The sequence below is a fragment of the Gavialis gangeticus genome, unplaced genomic scaffold (assembly GCF_001723915.1).
Source record: "Gavialis gangeticus isolate Ggan-Ray unplaced genomic scaffold, GavGan_comp1, whole genome shotgun sequence".
Classification (NCBI taxonomy): Eukaryota; Metazoa; Chordata; order Crocodylia; family Gavialidae; genus Gavialis; species Gavialis gangeticus.
Window position 1 is genome coordinate 11,425,755 of NW_017729006.1, and position 21,019 is coordinate 11,446,773.

General features: G+C 41.5%; 1 protein-coding gene across 2 annotated transcripts in view; it reads right to left on the minus strand.

The window, feature by feature from the left end:
• Positions 1-21,019, minus strand: part of TOPAZ1 (testis and ovary specific PAZ domain containing 1) — an 88,116-nt gene that overhangs the window by 38,053 nt on the left and 29,044 nt on the right. For both annotated transcript variants that reach the window (XM_019508806.1, XM_019508807.1), the window contains 6 exons: positions 15,921-16,036; positions 13,165-13,250; positions 12,135-12,269; positions 3,903-3,966; positions 377-528; positions 62-154 (listed from right to left, as the gene is read on the minus strand). In XM_019508806.1, the coding sequence (XP_019364351.1) occupies positions 62-154; positions 377-528; positions 3,903-3,966; positions 12,135-12,269; positions 13,165-13,250; positions 15,921-16,036 (646 nt within the window). The remainder of the gene's footprint in view (positions 1-61; positions 155-376; positions 529-3,902; positions 3,967-12,134; positions 12,270-13,164; positions 13,251-15,920; positions 16,037-21,019) is intronic.

Here is a 21,019-nt window from a genome sequence, read left to right on the forward strand (position 1 = left end):
GGTCCCTTCCGACTCATTGATTCTATGATAAAAGGACATAATGGAAAAGTTAAAGGCCTACCTTACAAAAGGCATCTATTAATGTAGGCACAGCCTCTCTAATATTCGTGGAAGCCACATGTTCTAACACTTTCAGAATCACATCAATAGGTGGCTAAACAAAAAAAATATTAAAAAAATCCCAGTTAGAATTATTAATTTCCAACAGACAGTTTAGCATTTTCTTAAGGGTAGTTTATGACTGCTTTACATATGGTTTTGCATTAAAGAACTTGGTATCAAAATAAAAACAGAAATGCAATTACAGTGAATGGTTAGTAATAGAAGAATTATCATCCCATGAATCAGTCATTCAAAATGTTTCAGTTTCACTCACCAGCCTTTTAATCATTATACCAACGTTTAACAGCAGAAATACTTCCTTCAACAAGCAATGCTTGAGCAAAGCAATCAGAAGGTCATTCAGCACTTGCAAATCAAAATGCACACCAGGAGTAACTTCTCTGTAGTAATTCATAAATATCTGGACTGGAAAGAATCAATTGGAGAGGTCAGTTCATCTTATTATTTTTAAACAACCTATTCCCCGAAGCTGGTTTTAATTACAGTAGCTATTTCTTAACATGAACACAAGAAAACAAAGAAAATTAAAAGAAAATATTTAGTCACAAGTTCCGTGATAATGGGAGCCAGACTGATTTAATTTTTGGAATTATCCCCCAGACATATTACACATTCAGTCATTGGCAGTACAGTTTTCCTTGGGCTGTAGACAGACGTGTAATTTGACATGGGTTTAGTTGTCCTGGATTTTAACCCAGATCAAAACAGGTGCAGCACGTTCATTTACACACATTGATTGCCCTTCCAAACCACATTGCTGTTGGTTGGCCAGTTGATGACCAGCAAGAACACACAGCCTGACAGGCCTGTCTTGGGAATGACCTGCAAAATAACCTTATAGATGTACAATACACAGTCATGACCCAGGAAAACAGAGATGGCTGTCACATGGTGACCTGTGCACTAGATACATCTATTTTATGCTAGCCATACCACAAGTCAGAGTGCTTAAGATTATCCATGTTCTATTACAAACCCCCGCAGTCACTCGACAATTTCACATAAGAGGTAGAAACAGAAAAAAGAGATATTATACTTAGTCCAGACCCTCTAAAGATGCAGGGGCTTCTCAGAGCTACACTTTGTTCAATATAGAGTTAAAATGTCCCAAACAGTAGAACTTTTCCTTTCTTCCTAATAGATAATTAAAGTATATTCTCAATGTCAATAGGCATTCCAGCCAACAATACAATATTTTCTAAAAGATTATGCTAAAAATTGGGCTTTATTTGAACCCCTGACCAAGCATTTTACCACATAACAGATTAGAGAAAAACTGTCAGTTCTATAATATATATATATGAATGAATGAACACACACACTCTCTCTCTCTCTCTCTCTCTCTCAGTTCTATAATATATATATATGAATGAATGAACACACACACACTCTCTCTCTCTCTCTCTCTGTTCATTTCAATTTCACAGATTTCATAGACATTATTAGGGCTGGAAGGGCCCTCAGAAGATCAGAGTCCAGGCCCCTGCCCAAAGGGCAGGAAGTCAGCTGGGGTCATAGGATCCCAGCAAGATAAGCATCCAATTTACTATGAAGGTGTTCAGTGTAGGTGCTTGAACCACCTCCAACAGCAGGTTATTCCAGACCTTAGGGGGCTCAGACATTAAAGAAATTCTTCTTTACGTCCAGCCTGAAATGGTCTTGCAGTAGTTTATAACCGTTTGACCTTGTCATCCCTTGGGGGGCTCTGGTGAACAAACGTTCCCCCAGGTACTGGTGGTCACCCCTGATAAACTTATATGTGGCCATCAGATCACCCCTGAGCCTGCGCTTTTCCAGGCTGAAGAGCCCCATAGCTCTCAGCCTGTTGTCGTAAGGTCTGTTTTCCTGACCTCTGATCACGAGCGTGGCTCTTCTCTGGACTCTCTCAAGCTTCTCCACATCCTTTTTGATTTGTGGGGCCCAAAACTGGATGCAGTACTCCAGCTGCGGCCTCACCAAGGCCTAGTACAAAGGGAGAATGACGTCCCGGGATTTGCTTGAGAAGCACCTATGGATGCAAGCCAGCGTTCTGGTCGCTTTACTAGCCGCAGCATTGCATTGTAGGTTCATCTTCACCTTGTAGTCAATGACGACCTGCAAGTCTCTTTCTTCCGTAGTACTAGCCAGTGTAGCACTGCCGAGCCTATAAGGATGCTGCAGGTTTCTCCTCCCAAGGTGGAGAATCTTGCATTTTTCAGTGTTAAACACCATTGGGTTCTCATCCACCCATTTGCTGAGCCTGTCTAGGGATCGCCCTCCTGTCTTCAGCCGTGGATGCTTTGCCTCAAATGTGGATGGCTTTGCCCCACATTCTTTCCCAGTAGAGTCATTCTTCCCTTTTGAGTAGGACTTTGGGTAACAAATATATTTTAATACAGGGGTTGTCAACCACAGGTATGTGTACCCCTGGGGGAACTCTGAAAGGTCCCAGGGGGTACATGGGGGCAGGTGGGGACAGAGCGCTGCAACCCCACACTGTTGGCTCACGGGAGCAGGGCCGTGCAGATGTTGCTCTCTCCCCCCCCCCGGTACACTTATTAAAAAAATGTTGAAACCCCCTGCTTTAACACACAAGACAATGGTATAATTAAAAAATGGCAGACACTGAAGCATTATATAGTTCCCAAAACTGCTTTTAGTTCTCTTTTAAAACTGATAACCATAAATGCAATTTAAGCCTATTACTCCGTGCTATAAACATTTATTTTCTCTGGGTCCCAGTGCTTTCCCCTCGAGCCTGTTCTCACATAACAGGTCCCTATACCTGTACAGTGGTCTACAGAAATAAGGCGGCCCTGTGGGCATGTCTATACAAAAAGCTTACTGCAGAACTGATTTATTAGCTCTGCATTAAAATGCCACCATCTACACGTGCTGGTATTATGATGGAGTAAACTAATCGACTCCACTCCAACGTACATGCAGATGCTAACAGGACAGGCTGGGGCAGTTACGGTGCTCCAGTATGGGAGCTGCTTACTGGCTACCCCCGCATTTAAGCGCCCTCATGCCCCAGCCAGCCCCTGTGCAGCATATTGAGCCCGATCAGAACAGCCCTGGGTTGGCAGGCTGACCAGCCAGATTCCCCTGCCAGTTGGGGCAGCATCCAGAAGCAATAAACTCCAGCACAAACTTCACCAGAGTTTATTCAGTTACATTAATTGCACATGTAGATGAGCCCTGTGTGCAAAGCACATACAATATGAATCAGACTTCAGAAATAGGCCTAATCTCTCATATACCATAGTTTTTCCTCGCAAGTAAGTTTCTTTAACTATTCTTATCCTTTTCTCAAGTCCCAGTAACAATGCCACGAAGGGGAAAATGAATTATATTGAATGCATCTGGAAACACAAATAACCAAGTCATAGCTGTGTGTCTGCATGGTATCACTACATGGCAAAGTAAAGGACTTTTTGTGTGCCTTAATAAAAATACAAATATGTTAAGATATGAAATGCAATTAAGTGTTACATTAATTATGAATTTCTTGGGTTTTGAATCTTTGATTTCAGAATTGTTACAACATCCCTCTAATGTTTTTACATTTAAGCTATTGATTCATTCACCTAACCTTAAATCCATTGTATCAAAGTTCTCTCCCAGGATAAATTTAAAACTATATCTACTGTGATCAGTCTACAACAAAACTACTAAACTTAAGAAGTTTGAACAAAAATGGATATAGAACACACTTCATATATTAACTGAACCTGCTATTTATTATTTTATGTAGCATTATACCTTCTCTACTCATGGCTCTTTGTGTTATATCATACCTGCACGCTGTAGCAGACTTGTTTCATTAATATTTATATATGTCCTAAGTACTGCCATGCAAATCTAGAAAGGACAAAAATGAGAAAAGCAAAATCTATTAGTTCAGATTAGGCTGTATTCTAACACAGGAACATGGGACAATCTTTTCACTGCAAGTAAGCTTTATACTTGTGGTTGTTTAAATTAAGCATGGTGACAGGATAAACTAACTGGTCTGCAGACAAAAGCAGTGCCAGAGCACAACCAGTGCTATTAAGATACTTTAGATAGGTTGTTTTTTCCAATGGAACTGCTGTTATCATAATTATACATATGTGTTAACTCAGACCTTTATCAGAATTCCCTGAACAGATATTTGTACTAAACAAGAGAAAAGTTTGGAAACGAAAATAGTAATTAATTTTATGAAAGTAAATTTAAAGGTGAAAAAGAAAGGAATGTACAAGTATAAAAAAATGAAAATGTAGTATAAAAAGATCTACACAGAAATTGTAAATCAGAAAGCTGTTTAGAAATAAAACTGAGAACAATGAATAAGTTTTGCTCTCCCATAAAGTAACATAAGGTAGGGCACTTAAGAAAAATTCCTAAAATCACTTGAACTTATCAAACCATTTCACCACAGACCAATTACTTTATTTAAATTCCAGGAAGCTTCACAAATAGTTCTCTTCTGAACATCTTTATCTCATCTTTATTAAGATCTCAAATATTTAAAATTCCATGCAAAACATAAAACACCTATAAAACCAAGAGATTAAATCTTGTAATCTTGCCAGTTGAAGCATTAAAAGTAGTTTCAGGTACATTTGCTTTATTACTTGTGGTGGGGGCAGGAAGAACAGGGTATAAACAATTATCTATTCCCCCCCCCCCCTTTTTTTTAAAAAAATTTTCAACTGGAAAGAAAGGGGGGTAGGGGGTGGAAAAGATGATTATTTTGGGAACAGTCAACCCAAATGTACATACATATGCTATCAACTATGCAAAATAAGTAATGGGGAAAAATTAAATAATTTTCTCTGCATTCTTCATTAGCAGTCTTACATGGTACTTATGAAAACAAGATATTTAAAAGTGTCTACACATGAGCATGGAGGCTGCTCCAACATGCTGGAATTCCAGTGCGTCAGAGCAGACTATTAATTGAGTCTGCTGAAGCATGGCAATTACTGTGCTCCAGCAGCCTCCTGCATCTCATATATCAGCATTCCCACATTTAAAAATGGCGGTGGGGGCACCTGATCTAAAGCTTATCAAACAAGCTTTAGTTCAAGTGCCCCCGCCATCATTTTAAAGCATGGGGATGCTAATACATGAGATGTGGCAGCGCTTTAATTAACAGCTCTTGGAACCACTATAATTAAAACGCTGCCCTGTCCACCCCCGGCGCACGCGTAAAAGTGGCCTAAATGTCTAAATTGAGAGCAACCCTGTGACAGGATAGCACCTGGGGATCCGTGACCTCCCCTAGCGCCCCTACCTACCGTGCCAGATTAGGTTTCCTAATCGATCACTCACCCGCCACGTCTTTGATGTTTGGTTCATTGAAGGAAGGCTGCCTTTCTCCCTCCCTGGCACGGTGCCTCTGATGCTCGCGCTTCTCATGCCCCACCTACTCATGCGCTCGCCCCCTCCTGGGGCTCCTCAATGTGCTCGCCCCGTCCTGGGGCTTCTCAATGCGCCTCACGCCCCACCTACTCGCGCTTCTCGACGCGCTCGCCCCCTCCTGGGGCTCCTCAATGCGCTCGCCCCCTCCCCTGGAGCTTTTCTACGTACAGACACTGCCCCCGCTGGGGCCTGTCCCTCCATGCTCATGCTCTTGCCTCAGCTGGGGCCTGTCTTGTGCTCCCTGTGCTCTCGCCCCCAACCAGGGCCTATGCCTTGCACTTCTCGCACTCCCTGCCTGCACTCGGGCCTTGCTTGCGCTCAGGCAGCCTCGGCCTTACCTGGCCCCCAGACCCCTTCCTCGGGTCCTACACCCACTGGGCTTCTCCCAATTGGGGCTCAGGCTGCCTTGGCCTTACCTGGCCCCCAGACCCCTTTTCTGGGTCTCACGCCCCACTGGGGCTTCTCCCAATTGGGGCTCAGGTGGCCTCAGCCTTACCTGGCCCCCAGACCCCTCCTGGGTCTCACACCCCACTGGGGCACTAGGAACACCCCCACCTTACTGGGGGGCTCCTAATGAGGCCTCCTCCACCCCTACAGCCTTGCCCGATCCTCCAGTGTAACAACAACCCAAAACAGAAAACACAAAACCCCTGGGCTATAACAAATTCCCAGCCAACCTGGCTTGCTTCCATATGCAGCCCCATCAGGGTTTTCTTGAGCTCCTACCTCCTTGGCAGCCAGAGGGGGACTGGCTCTGGCCTTGGCCTGTGCTGTTTATAACGGCCAGGCCCTGCCCCCTTCCGGTCACCTGACCAGACCAGATGTCACGGCAACCCGCACCTGTGCTGCCCTGGTGATTGGAAGCTGAGCTCGTAACACTGCCTCCAGTAGCAGGCACCTTAGTGCCCTGCTACAAACCCTTTTAATGACTTAGACATACAATGTCAAAACCTATGCCTTCCTTTCCCTTGAGGAAATCTTTCCTCTCTAAAATAGTTTTCAGATCAGCAAGTTTGAGGATAAGACCAAATAATTTTAGCTTTTAGAATCTCAATACTGTGATTATAAATAAAATCCTTAAAAAAAGAATAGTTTTTATTTAATTTTCCATAATTGCAAGGACCACCTTTTAGTTGAACAGTGTACAAATAAGTCCCTTTGGTAAAAAGTTTATATGGGATCTTTGACTGCTGAAACAAATAGCATCACTTGGCAATGGGTTAGCTCATTTAATCAAAAAACCCAGGTGGTGGAGGGCATTTCCAAAACAAATTTTAGTACATGCCTAAAGTATGCAAATTAGTTTGCTTTCTTTTGGAATCTATTTTCCTCCTCCTTTGGATCAACTCCCAAAATACCAAGACTGCATCTGGAGCTTTCACAGTTCCAAATATTAGTGAAATTGCTTGGAAAACCCAGTTGTAGAAGGTTTAATCAAGAGACAACTCTATATTACATGCATAAAAGAGCCTAATTGTGTGCTTCATTTCCAGCTTGTATGAGACTTTTGTTGATTTAATTGTTTCAATTTACAAGGGGTATAATTGAATCTATGGACCATGTAAAATGGGCAAGTCTAAATTTGGAGCTAATTGTAATAGATTTAGATAGTAACTGATATATAAAACTTGAAATTCTATGGGGGAATTTTGACCAAACTCACCTTCATGATGCAATTTTACTGAATTATGAACAGAGATAACATTTTTAGTATCTGAAAATGTAACAAATTTTAAAGACTTTTTTTTTCCCCCAATGGAGTCTTTAATTTGTGGAAACAGCCAGTTTAAGGAACTGCCAAATGGGCCAAGTCTGAAATACGTTAAACTTTACTGAAACACCACACATTAGCATTTCTTAATCTTGCCTACTGAAATGATATTTGTAAATCACTTGCTTTATCAAGTTCCCCCTGTTGACTCTGCAGATAATTTGTCTAACCCCAAAACTAATTTTCTGAGAAAGATGCAAACATAATTATTTATCATATGGGAACAGCTGATTAACATGGCAAATGTCCAAGGTCAACCAATCATTATTCAGGGAGAGTAAAACTAAGATTTGCTAAGACTAAAAATAAGCAACAGTAGAATTAATTTTCATTAGAGGTCCTAAACTGGGATCAAGATGCAATTAAGATTATGTTGAGTCCAAGACTTCTCTACTTTACTTGCTGCATTTTCACTTGAAAGTTCATAGGATCAATAAAGATGACCATAACTGGAAGAATAGAATACCACCAGTGCAGCAGTAATTTTGCAAGACACATTCCTTTTACAATAAATGTAAAATATTCAATAAAAGTATTGGGCAAAATAAACAGATGGAACTAGCATAAAAAATATCAGCTAAGTAAAAAGCAAATGAACCGATAATCATACTTCTGATGAACTTATGTTTTATAAGTTAAAGTACCCATATCTGTGCAGGTATAATAGGACAATAAAAAAGAAATAGAGCTATAACATACCGGAGCTTGAAAAGCATGTAAACCAAAGTAATATATTACAAAAGGCTTCCACAAAGAACAGATGGGATATGAAATGAATTAATTTGTAATAATACCTGCTCTTAGAAAGTATTAATAGATTTTTCACAAATCAGTCTAAGTATGCAAATAGGATGTGGATGTTTAGGACAAAATTCAGCAGTTAAAACAGCTAGTCAGGTGATAACATCTACTATGCCCAATGAAGCTTAATAGCAACTATTTTCTTCCTTTTACAATAACTGGAACAAAAATTAAGAAGTTCTTCACTACTGTAAATGATTAGATTAGAAAGAAATTTGGCCAATTGGCTGATTCTTCTCCAAACAGCCAGGTTTACTGCTTCTATCAACAGGCTTTCTCTTTTGCACCAAATTAGTCAAGAATAGATATGTATTGCAAGGAACAGACCGCAGGTTTGTCCTCTTTGAAGCTCCATATGAAAAAAACACTTTAAGACTTCAAACTCGTCAGTTTGCGCAGTTTAGCATAACAAACACCAATCAGATAGATCTGCTACATTTTGATTACAGAAGAACCAACTGAACAAGGCCAAAATGCTAACTAACATAGTGATAATTTCCATGAGGGCATTTGGTATACCAGATGAGACATACCACATTTTGAGATAGGCATGGGTAGGATCCATGAACTCTGGTTTGTTTTGGGACATGCTGACTGTTGTAACAATGATTTGTTGACAGGTGGTAATTTAATCAGCACTAAAATATTTGCAATTAGCAGCTGACTTCGAGTATCTTTGTGGTTGACAGAAAAGGAGAGTAGCCTCTATATCCATCTTCTCAAGGTCTAAGGCATAAACCTTATTCATATTGTAGAAGACCAACATTTTTGGAGACTGCAGAGATTACTGGCTTGAGAATCAAATGTGAATGTACTTTCTCTAACAACTCCACTCTCCAGTCAAATAGCTGTTTTGGTTGCACAAGAGGGTTGATGTTGAGTCTGGTTTAAAAACCCTTTCCTGGTCTCTGAATGAAGGAGGCTTCTCAAATGAAACTAACAGAAAGGAATAAGTCTATGGCAATTAAAATATTAAGATAAAAATTAAGAGGAACAAGACAAATTCGAGACTAGCAAACAGCTGAAAGCAGAAAATCTATGATGAAGTTAGTGGGGTGTATTATGTTATTTGGGATTAAAGATAAAAATCAAACCAAGAAAAGGAAAAATATGCAAAAAAGATCACTTACCTTCCCTCCAGATATCACCAAAAGAAAGAACTGGGTGACACCTACCACAGGCCTAATCTTTCATATAATAAAAAATGAAGCCAGGTTAGACTAACGTGTCAGAGTGGAAAGCACTAAAATAAGCCATCTGGTATTTGTCAAAGACTTCTGAAAGAATCTAGGACTGTACTGCCCAAATTGCTAATAAAAATACGCAATCTTTGATTAAAATCAGCCACAATCCCAGATACATAAGGGCAGCAAAATATTTTATCTATCTTTAAATGAGGTGTGAAAGTTGAGTCCTGGGTACTGCTTTCCTAAAATTTTGACATGCATCATTTAAAACACCACGATTAGAGGATCTCAATTTTTTTCTGTATTGTGAACCTATGTTGCAACTGAAAAAAAGTTCAGAAGCCTTTTTCATCCAGCTACAACTGCAAACCTCTAGCAATCCTAATCTTTAGGCTGAGAAGTGCTGAACTATACTATATCTGAGAATGGCAAACAGTGCAAGTCCTTTGAAGAAAAAATTGCACAGCTCTAATTTGCTAGAATTCTTTTGACATGTCAATAAGCCAATATAGTTTCTCTAGACTTTTATTAATATCCTCTTATAAGGAACTTTATGTAAGCCAAGAGAATTAAGCTAAATTCTGTGAAGTTAAATTGTCATGCAAGAAAACTGGCTAAAGAATCTCTGCCCCAAAGTAGGAAAAAATGCTTGATTTTCAGAGAAATGTTATGGTGGGATTGCCAATATAGGATATTTGGCATTTACATTTATTAGATGATGAAAAAGGTGGTCAACGGTTTAACAAAATTTGAAGCTGACAAAATTTAAGGAGGCCAGCACTAGAAAAGACTTAAGAACTCCATGGGCATCTAATGAAAACAGAGGACGAGTTTATCTCAGGACTCTGTTCCAGGTTTTGACTCCCATAAAAAAGTGTGGGATAGTTGTTTACATATGCAGCTTAAACAGCAGTCAACTCAAATTAACTTTGAATAGCCTGTGGAAAAAGTGTTATTGCAGTTCTTCAAAGGTACTTCAAGTGGGGCAATGGGCTTGTAAAATCCCAGAATAAAAGGCTTTGTCCTGGGAGAAATCTGACTGATTTTTTATTTTAAGAAAGCTCTGTTTATGAGTAGCATGACAACAGGCTTAAAAAAAAATCTATGTTGACAAATGCAAGGTAATGCATAAAGGAAGGAAGAGTCTGAATCAGTCGTACATGTTTCTGGATTCCAAGATAAAAGGAACACTGCAATAAAAGAGCTGGATATTATTATGGTAAAGTATATCAACAAATAGCTCTGGCTGATTACTGGGCAAAAAACCCAAGTAAAACACTAGTAAGTATAAAGAAAGAATAAAAGATACTGGAAATGCCTTTTTAATCAATTAGTGATATATTCTGTCCAGGAATATTCTATTCAGTTCTGGTCACACTATCCCAAATAAAAAAAATAGTTTGGAGATGGAAGCTATTAGAGACATGGAAAAATCTATCTATCTGTGTGAGAATGGAAAAAAGTAAAACTTTAGAGAAAAAAAGAACGGTTATACTCGAAGTACACAAATGAGGAACAACACGGAGGTCAAACTGTTTACCCAACCAAGATCTATTCAATGAAACTTAGAGGAAACAAATTAAAAACATTTTTTCAAAATAAAAATGGCAACTTGTGGAACTCATTGTGTTACTGATTCAAGAACAAATGGATGTTCATAAAAGGATCAGATGCTGGTAATATCATCCTGCTACATAAGCATGTTCTAAGATGTAAACTTGTTTCAGGCTGTAAACTATATAGTAATTAACAGAGATGAGGAAGGAACATCCTTTCTGAGTCCACCTATCCCCCCAGAAGCTTCTGTTAGTAGTCCTTGTGAAAAAACAGGATATTGAGTAACTGGATCACTAGTGTGATTTGTACAGGTAGTTTTCAGCAAAGAGCTTAAAGTATTTCCAGGCTATGAAGTGGCAGACTGTGGCCTTGGAGGCAAAACAATGAATTCAACAGAAACACCGCAGCTCACAATAGCTCATGGAGGCTGGATTTTTAACATTTGGTTCTTATTTTAGTGCATCTTTAAAGTAAAATCCAAAACATGACTTGTGTCAATTAGCTGGATACTGCCAATGCTCATGAAAGCATTGCAAAGATGCTCCATACCTGGCATATAAAGTCAATCCCATTCTGACAGTCTATTCATTGAAGATAAATCCTTTACATGAAGGGATTACAGTATCTTTAAACCATTGTTACATCTACCTTTCAAAGAATGCCATGATGTAAACCTTTCAAATGTATACACATTTTCAGTTTTTTTTAGCTGGGACCTTGGAGACAGTCACATTCAAATGTCCTTGAGATTTCTAAGAGTAGGCACATATATCCAGTTTCTCATCATTTGAAAAATCTAACTGTGCAACTTAAACAGCTTCTCCAGTACAATGATCTACTAAGCAATTTTTAAAAAGGAACTTATGCATATTCTTTCGGTTCCTTCTTTAGAGACTGAAGACTTTAGATGAAGCCCTCAGCTTCTAAGTGTATATATAAAGTGTTGGTAAAAGCATGTCCTGGCAAATATTTCTGAGCATGCCCCAGCCACCCACTCCTATTCACACTGTCCAAAACTGAAAATACACTGGGAAGGCTGCTCGGTGAGACCCAACAGCTGCAACAAGTGTAACCAGTAAAGGGAATGTCCCCAGTGACTCTTCATCTGTGTATTTCCAGGCTTGGAGCATGCAAGCAGGTGGGCAGGACATGCTTGCTAGGATATATGGCTCATGCAGTGTAGATTTACCCTAAAGATAACTCAGCCTGAACTCAAAACTGAATACAGAAACATTTTCTGATTTTTATAAATGAAAATATTTATCATCATCTCGCCTCCTTCAAAAAAACCCCAAACCCATTACCTTTTCATCTCCTTGCTCAGGAATATGCCAAAACCAACATTCTGCTCTCTCACAGCCACGCAGTGTATTGAAATAAAATCTGCAATATTTACGGGGCAATTCAATCTCCAGGATTTTCTGGATGGAGTAGGAAACCTGCAAGTCAAATAGTCATTTCATTTTTTTTTGAAAAAAAGATAAGCATATTAACATTATATTAGAAGAAATAAGATACTAACTATATTTTAAAATAAAAATGTATATGACCAGTAGAAGACAATGGAAAGATCTTTTCAACCTTTAAGGCAGCAACTTTCTCTCTCTTTCCTCTCCACTTTACATCAAACAAAGATCAATGCTTATTGTCCTAAGCATTGTATAAAACACAGAGTAAGAATCTGTGCCCTGAAGAACTGACAATCAAAAAATATGCCCAAAATTTAAGAGTAGGAGGGAAAATGAATACAAAAGTTGAACTGGCTCATTCAAGATCCAACAGCAAGCTAAGCTGGGAACAGAACTTAACTTCAAGTTCCAGTTTGGTGACCAATATAAATGGACTGTTTAGCTTCTTCTCAAAAGCTGGCAGAACATATTGTTTGATTTTGTTTTTCTAGTAAAGCAAAAGCCAACATATGTACATTGTGAACAGCCTTCTTCTCAGCACTGATAACATCCTCAGAAGTTTTATTCATTATATCAGTGGTTTTCAAACTTCCTACCAGAACCTTTTCATATCACTTCTGCCAGAAAACCTCCATCTCTGGATTTGCAGACTGTGAGAGCTGACTTGGAGCCAGGAGATCTGGCCTGCTCCACCATTAGCCCTAATCACTTTGTGAAACCCTTGATGACCTATCACAAAAAATAGGATTCTGCAGAACAGTTTGAAAACCACTGCATTAGACCATAACATTTTAAGGTGGTGAAAACTTTGGGTTACATAGGCCAATAAAAATCTCTAGATATTTTTATTAAGAATTGATAAAATGATCAAACAAATGCAATTAACTCTGTATTATAATAATTCATTAAGTATTTAGCAACTTACTGGTACACTTTTGTCCATTTTCCATGGTTCGTAACAGTTAGAATTGGGATGTGGCAAGAGTGGGCACTTGCCTGAATATCTGAAATCTATGAAACAGAACAAAAACATACATGAACTGTATATTAAATGGGATAAAATCTCTTAATTGTCTTTATTTTTAATAATATGAATGCAACTAACAGGGCATTGTTTTAAAGATAATACTAGGCAGAATGAATATTTGATTAGGTGCAACCCAAAAATAATAATCTAAGAGACCTGTGGTTTAATGAGTATTATAATGTCTCGTAGACAGGTAATTCTTAGCCTCCTTTAAACTGTGTAAAAGCTACAAATTGCCCCTTTTTAGCATAGGTCTATTGTCTTTACGGTAGGAAGGAAATAAAGGTAGAAAAATGAGCTGAAACTACTGGAAGCTTTAATCCCTAGCATTTGGTAAGTAGCTTCTGTATTTCCAAATCAACATTGCTGCCCCCTGCCCCAGAAGTTCTGTTTATCATGGTAATGCCTAAAGGACAACTGAGGCACCCTGTAATAGCAGTAGTAGGCCTTGTCACAAAGACTGTTGAATCCAAACAGGAAACAGGGGGTACCTATACCCGTGCTTGGGGGTAGGCATTTTAATTAGACCAGCTGCTCTAATTAAAATACCACAGTGTCATGTGTATTAAGCCCCTGCACATTTAAAAATGGCCACAGGCCACTTAAACTAAAACTCATTTGACAAGTGTCAGTTAAAGCACCCCGCTGGCCATTTTTAAACCTGCAGGGGCTTTAATCAAGGGGACTGAGTCTGCTCTAATGCGTTCTAATTAGAACGCATCAAAGCATGTATAGGCAACCCAGGGCTGGGAAAGGAATACAACACACAAGTGAAAAAGAAGTTGGTGGCTTGAAACAAAACTAATTGGTTTAATTATTTTGGGAAAATATATTAAATGGAAAAAAAAAGTGAAGAAAAAGGAATCAGGAGGACATGATGAGGGCAGGATAGGATCATATGTGAAGTGAAGCTGAGGTTAAAAGATTAAGGAAAAGGGAAGGTTGGACCAAGCTGCCTATTAGCAGAAGACAGGTAAAGAACATTTAAAACTGTTGTAAGTTTTGAGCATTCAGAAGACCACAGGAGCATCTGGGAAAGCAGCTGAATTATTAGCTGAAATCTGAGGCTAGGTCCTTTTTGCAGTTTTCCCTCCACAAAGCCACATTCAGGGAGCAGGAGTGGGAAGAGAGAGCAGTAGCATTATGCAATGCTAATGCTGTGCGCAGATTTGCAACTAGGAAATACCAGGGAAAGGGCAGTCCCCTATGAAGTCACTGCTATTGCTGTTTTGGCTGCTTCTGCAGCTGCTTTTACTAGAAGTAATGTTTTAAAAAAACAAACAAACCTTTTAAAAATAAAAATCAAGATTTTTACAAGGGATATACACCATCATGCTTTTTAAATCAACTAATGCACATTTAGAAAGAAACATTTGTTACAGTAGGCTTATTTTCTCGTTGCCTTTTCCCCCTAAAAATGTGAATGATACGATGCTGTGGAACTGATGAACCAGTAGTCTATCTAATGGGCCAATTATTATGTTTAATTTGCAGCATAACTTGAAACCAGATATGTGCACAATTAACAAACTGCAGAATTTAAATAACCCACATTTACAAAATATATTTAAGTAAACAATTATAAAATTACTGGTTCCTTAAATAGATGCTACACTAAGATTTGAAAGGACAACTTATCTGCAAAAGAGACCCTGTATTTTTTTGCCTTCTGTATCAAAGAAACTATGGATATGCTTTAGGGTAGTGGTCGGCAAAATGGTGGATCCAGCCAGCAGCCAGACTGCATTTTCCACGAGCCCCTGCCCATGTCACCACAGCCAGTTTCCATGGAGACCCCAGGAGGTCCCGGCTCCAGACCATGCTAGCACCACCACAAAATCCTCCGGAGCAGCTCCCCACCCAGCCTTGCACCCTGCCAGCACTGCTTGGGTCGGTCTTCAGGGAAACCCCAGCCTCCAAATGCCATCATGACCCTGCCCCTCCTAGGGTCTCCATGGAAACCAGCCAGTGACACAAGCAGGGGCTGCTGGGAAGTGGAGTTTGCTGCAAGCCAAATCTCCCCCACAGGCTGGACTTTGCCTCCTCCTGCTCTAGGGGAATGTCATAGTTATCATATGGGGAGAAAGTCTATGCAAGATCTTTTTAAAAATAATGAGATTTAGTCAACGTATGAATGAATAAAGGCCCTTAACTGTAAATGCAGTTCATGGCTCCACAGGTATTACACCACTATAACAGGTTCTGAAAACCTATTTATTTCGATAAATATGGGTGTTATCATAATGCTGTGCAGTAGAAACACTCAAAGAAAATAGCCAATATTGTGATACAAGCACCGCCCTTAGAAAGACCTCAGAATCCTATGCCCACACAGCCAGAGAGAGACTGAGGTTGGATTAGTTTATAAATTATTAATTCCAAGTTTCTAGTTTCTGGAAAAGGCACCTGCAGTTAGAACAGGTATGTTTTTTCTGGAGGATTCCAACCTAATCACCTGAATGCATGCAGCCAAGAATGAGAACCTAGAGAGACAGTCTTCAAAAGAGAGCTTAACTGTTTCACTTGTGCAAAAAACCAGAACAAAACAAAACAAGTAAAAGTCTAGCTATCTTTAGGGAGCTTGGACTAATTTCTAAAGTACATTAAACAAAATCAAAATTATATTTCAAGTTGTTTACAAATACAGACAATACCATTCATCCCGGGTTTCTGTACTGTACTTCCATGATGGGCTTTTACTTCCAGGCAAGGCAGCTGCAATCCTAGTGAAAGATCAGGGCTCACAAATTCTGCACACTCAGAATCACTGCTAAGTATTAAAAGAAAAACATAATTTAAACAAAATGTAACAAGTGATTTTCTAAGTATCCAACATGTCACGTAGAACAAAAATTTAAGATAACCACTTTAAAGTATCAGTGGCTGACAAATAACCCCCAAAGCTTTTCTTTAGAGGAAGATAACCTTATAATGTCTATAATTATATCAAAGCAGTGAGCAGGTGAGAAAACAGAAGTCAAATTCAGTAGCAGGATGAACACAGCACATATAAGCCTCTTGTAAATTCTACCATTAAACTGAATGGAAGGTTCAGATTATTTTTTTCTCTTTATAGGGAAGTTTCCCCACAAACTGCTACATACCTTATCACCTCTGCCACAAAAAAAATCCTTAGGAGTTTACAGAATTAGTATCTTATGAATTTACTTAATGCAAGGCTATCCAACTAGTGGCCTGCATGCAGTCCATGAGGGGTTAACATGCAGCACCAGGGCACCCAACTGACCACTGCTTCTCCCATCACTCTGGCTGCAGCAGCAGCTGGGGTCTTAGGGCTCCCTTGCCTCCTTTGAATATTGTTTCCTGCCCCCTCCCCATAAGGTATGGTGGGTGGTGCAGCCTGAAGTACCAGGGAAGCCAAGAGCTGGGGAGCCAAGTGTGAGGTGATACAGCTGCATGTGGTGCAACAGGGAACTCCTTCCAGTGTCAGCCAGGTGGGGGAGTGCCTGTGATGTGAGCAGTGCCTTTTGCTGAGAAGGGAAGAGCTACAGGAGGTAGCAGCAAGGCTCCGAAGCATCCTCTGCCACGAGGACTTGACTGATTCCATGCTGGAGGAAACCTATGAAGGAAGAAAGGACTGCCAGAGGCAGTTCTAGAAAAGGAAGGAGGGCACAGACTCCCAGAAAGGTGGAAGCTGGAAGATCATGACCTCTGGCAGCAAAAGGAAGTCATCATCCCAACCTGCAGTGGTTTGCCTGAAGAACAATTATGGAGCTCTAAGAAGTGCATTCCATTGGTAGAAGAGGCCAGACCAGAAATCCCAAAGGTGGGGAGGATTGAGATCACTGCTATGAAGAGGAAGCAATGGATGGGGGTGGTTGGTGACTCCTCTTCTGCAGGGAATGGAGGGATCTATCTGCCAGCCTGACCTGATGACCTGGGAGGTCTGCTGCTTGCTTGGAGCCTGGATCCAAGATGTCACGGAAGGATTACTGAGACTTGTCCGACCCTCTGACTACTACCCCATGCTGCTCATCCATGGGGGGGGACCAATGATACCACACGAGAGGTGACCCTGAGCAGATCAACAGTGACTACAAGGCTCTGGGTGCAAAAGTGAAGAGGATGGGGGCATAGGTGGCATTCTCCTAGATCCTTCTGGTCAAGGTGAAGGGCCCTTGCAGGTGTAGATGCATCCTGCAGATCAATGCATGGCTGTGCAGGTGGTAGTGCCAGCAGGGATTCAGCAGCTTCTTAAACCATGGGATGTTGTTCCAAGGACTGCTAGGAAGACACAGGATCCACCTAATGAAAAGAGAAGAACACCTTTGCCGACAAGCTCACCAGCCTAGTGAGAGGGCTTTAAACTAGGTTCGCTGAGAGATGGAGACCAAAGCCCTAAGGTAAGTGGGATAGTGGGAGACCTAGAGGGAGCACAAAGAGGAGCGGGCAACAGGGAAGGCCTCCTTATTCTTCCTTAAGACAGAAGGGCAACTGGCTAGTTACCTCAGATGTCTGTACCCAAATGCATGGAGCTGGAGAAAAGAAAGCAGGAAGAACTGGAAGTCCTTGCACAGTCAAGGGACTATGACATGACTGGAAGAACAGAGACTTTTTTCATAGATTCATAGATTCCAGGGTCGGAAGGGACCTCAGTGGGCCATCCAGTCTGATGCCCTGCCCCTGGCAGGCAAGAAAAGGGTCAAAACCTGGGATCATGTGATCCCAGCCAGGTGCCTGTCTAGCCTCCTCTTGAAGACCCCCAAGGATGAGTACAACCTCCCTTCAAAGCCCATTCCAGATTCTGGCAACCCTGACCGTGAAGAACTTTCTTCCAATATCCAGCCTAAACCTACTCTCCAACAGCTTATGGCCATTGTTCCTCGTTATTCTAGGGGGTGCCCTGGTAAACAGATCATTGCCTACTTCATGTTGCTCCCCCCTTATGAATTTGTACGCTGCCACAAGGCCCCCTTCTCAACCTTCTCTTGGACATGCTGAAAAAGTTAAGGTCCCTTAGGCTTTCCTTATAGGGCCTTCCCTGCAGGCCTCCAATCAGACAAATGGCTCTTCTTTGGACCCTCTCCAGGGTGTCCACATCCCGCTTGAACTGCAGCGTCCAGAACTAGACACAGTACTCCAGCTGCAGCCTGACCAGTGCCGCGTAGAGAGGGAGAATCACCTCCCTGGACCTGTTTGTGAAGCACTAACAGATGTACGACAAAGTGTGATTGGCTCTGCCAACTACTTCATCACGCTGAGGACTCGTGTTCATCCTGGAGTCAACAGTGACTCCAAGATCTCTTTCCGCCTCAGTGGTGCTGAGAAAGTCGCCCCCTAGCCTATAGGTATGATAGCAGTTTTTCCTTCCTAGTTGCAGCACCTTGCACTTGCTCTTATTGAATTGCATCCTGTTGTTCTCTGCCCACTTCCCCAACCTGTCGAGGTCAGCCTGGATCTGGTTCCTCCTCTCCAGGGTGGAAGCGTCACCCTATATTTTAGTGTCATCCATGAATTTGGACGGGGTGCATCCCACCCCCTCGTCCACGTCACTAATGAAGATATTGAACAGCACCAGCCCCAGAACTGAGCCCTGAGGGACTCCACTGCACATCTTTCCAGGTTGACACTGACCCATCCACCACTACCCTCTAGAATCCGACCCCTGAGCCACTTTGCTACCCATTCTACTGTATAATCATCCATGGCAAATCTCCTCGGTTTATTAATAAGGATGATATCGGATACTGTGTCAAAGGCCTTCTTGAAGTCCAGATAGATAACATCTACCTCGCCTCTTGCATCTGAACATTTGGTGGCCTCATCATAAAAAGTAACTAGGTTAGTCAAGCAGGACCTGCCCACTATAAACCCATGTTGGTTGTCCCTCCGCATCACATTAGCCTGCAGGCTCCCACAGATGTGTTCCTTGATAAATTTTTTTCTAGGATTTTCCCTGGGATAGAGGTAAGGCTGACCTGTCTATAGTTCCCTGGATCCTCCTTCCTCCCCTTCTTAAAGATTGGGATGACATTGGCCCTCTTCCAATCCTCTGGGACTTGGTGGGATAGCTTGCATGACTGGAATACTGGTCATGGATGGGTATAAACTTCAGGAAGGACAGGCAGTGGAGAAGAGGAGTTGTGCTGTATGCAAAAGAGCTGTCCGATTGCTCAGAGCTCCAGCATAAAACTGGTGATAGGTCTGTTGAAAGTCTCTGGGTTGCAGCTCAAAGGGACAGCAAAAAAGGTGATGTCATGGTGGGTGTCTGCTACAGACCACCAGACCAGGAGGATGAGGTAGATTATGCTTTCTTCAGACAAGTAGCAGAAATTTCCAGATCACAGGCCCTGGTTCTCATGAAGGATTTGAAGTCACCCTGACATCTGCTGGGAGGGCAATACAGCAGTGAACTGGAAATTCAGTAAATTTTTGGAGAGCATTGGAGACAACTTCTTAGTGCAAGTGTTGGAGACCAAATAAGGGCCGTGCTCTTCTTGACCTGCTGCTCAAAAACAGAGAAGAATTGGTAGGGATGTAAAAGCAGATGGAAAGTTGGGCAGCAGTGACCACATGATGATAGAGTTCAGGCTCCTGATAAAAGGCGAGCAGCAGAGTATGGACCCTGGACTTCAGAAAAGCAGACAGACTCCCCTCAGGGAACTGATAGGCAGGATCCACTGGGAAACCAGTCTGAAGGGGAAAGGAGTCCAGGAGAGCTAGTTGTATTTTAAAAGAAACCTTACTGAGGGTGCAGGAACAAACCATCCCAATGCAAAGAAAGAATAGGAAATATGGCAGGCAACCAGCTAGGCTTAGCAGAGAACTCTTCATTGAGCTTAAAATACAAAAAAGCAAGTTTATAAGAAGTGGAAGGTTGGATAGATGACTAAGGAGGAATGTAAGAATTTTGCTTGGGCATGCAGGCCAGAGAGCAACTAAAGTTACAGCTAGCATGGGATGTGAAAGATAACAATAAGGGTTTCTACAAGTTAGTTAGCAACAAAAGGAAAGTCGGGGAAAGTGTGGGTCCCTTACTGAATGGGGAGGCAACCTAGTGACAGATGATGAGAAGAAGGCTGAAGTAATCAATGCTTTTCTTACCTTGTTCTTCACAGACAAGGTCAGTTCCCAGACTGCTGCACTGGACAGCAGTTTTGGGAGAAGGTGAGCAGCCCTCAGTGCTAAAAGAATAGGTTAGGGACTATTCAGAAAAGCTGGACATGTGCAAGTCCATGGAGCTGGATGCAGTGCAACCAAGGATACTAAGGTAGTTGGCCAACATGATCACAGAGCTGCTGGCCATTACATTTGAAAACTCATTGTTTCATAGTTGGTAGGGTCAGAAGGGCCCTGAGCAGATCATCAAGTCTGACCCCCTGCCATGGCAGGAAAGAGTACTGGGGCCAAATGACCCTGGCCAGGTGTTCATCCAGTCTCCTTTTAAAGACCCCCAGGGTAAGAGCCAGCACCACTTCTCTTGGAAGTTGGTTCCAGATCCTAGCCACCCTGACAGTGAAGTAGCGCCTCCTGATATCTAGTCTGAATCTACCCTCTGACAGCTTGTGACCATTATTTTTAGTCACTCCTGGTAGTGCTCAGGAGAACAGGGACTCCCCCAATGCCTGCTGGTCCCCCCTGACCAGTTTGTAACAGGCCACTAGATCCCCCTTCAGCCTTCTCTTGTGGAGACTGAATAGGTTCAGGTCCCGTAGCCTCTCCTCGTAGGGCCTGCCCTGCTGCCCCCGATCATGCAAGTGGCCCTCCTCTGGACCCTCTCCATGTTGTCCAC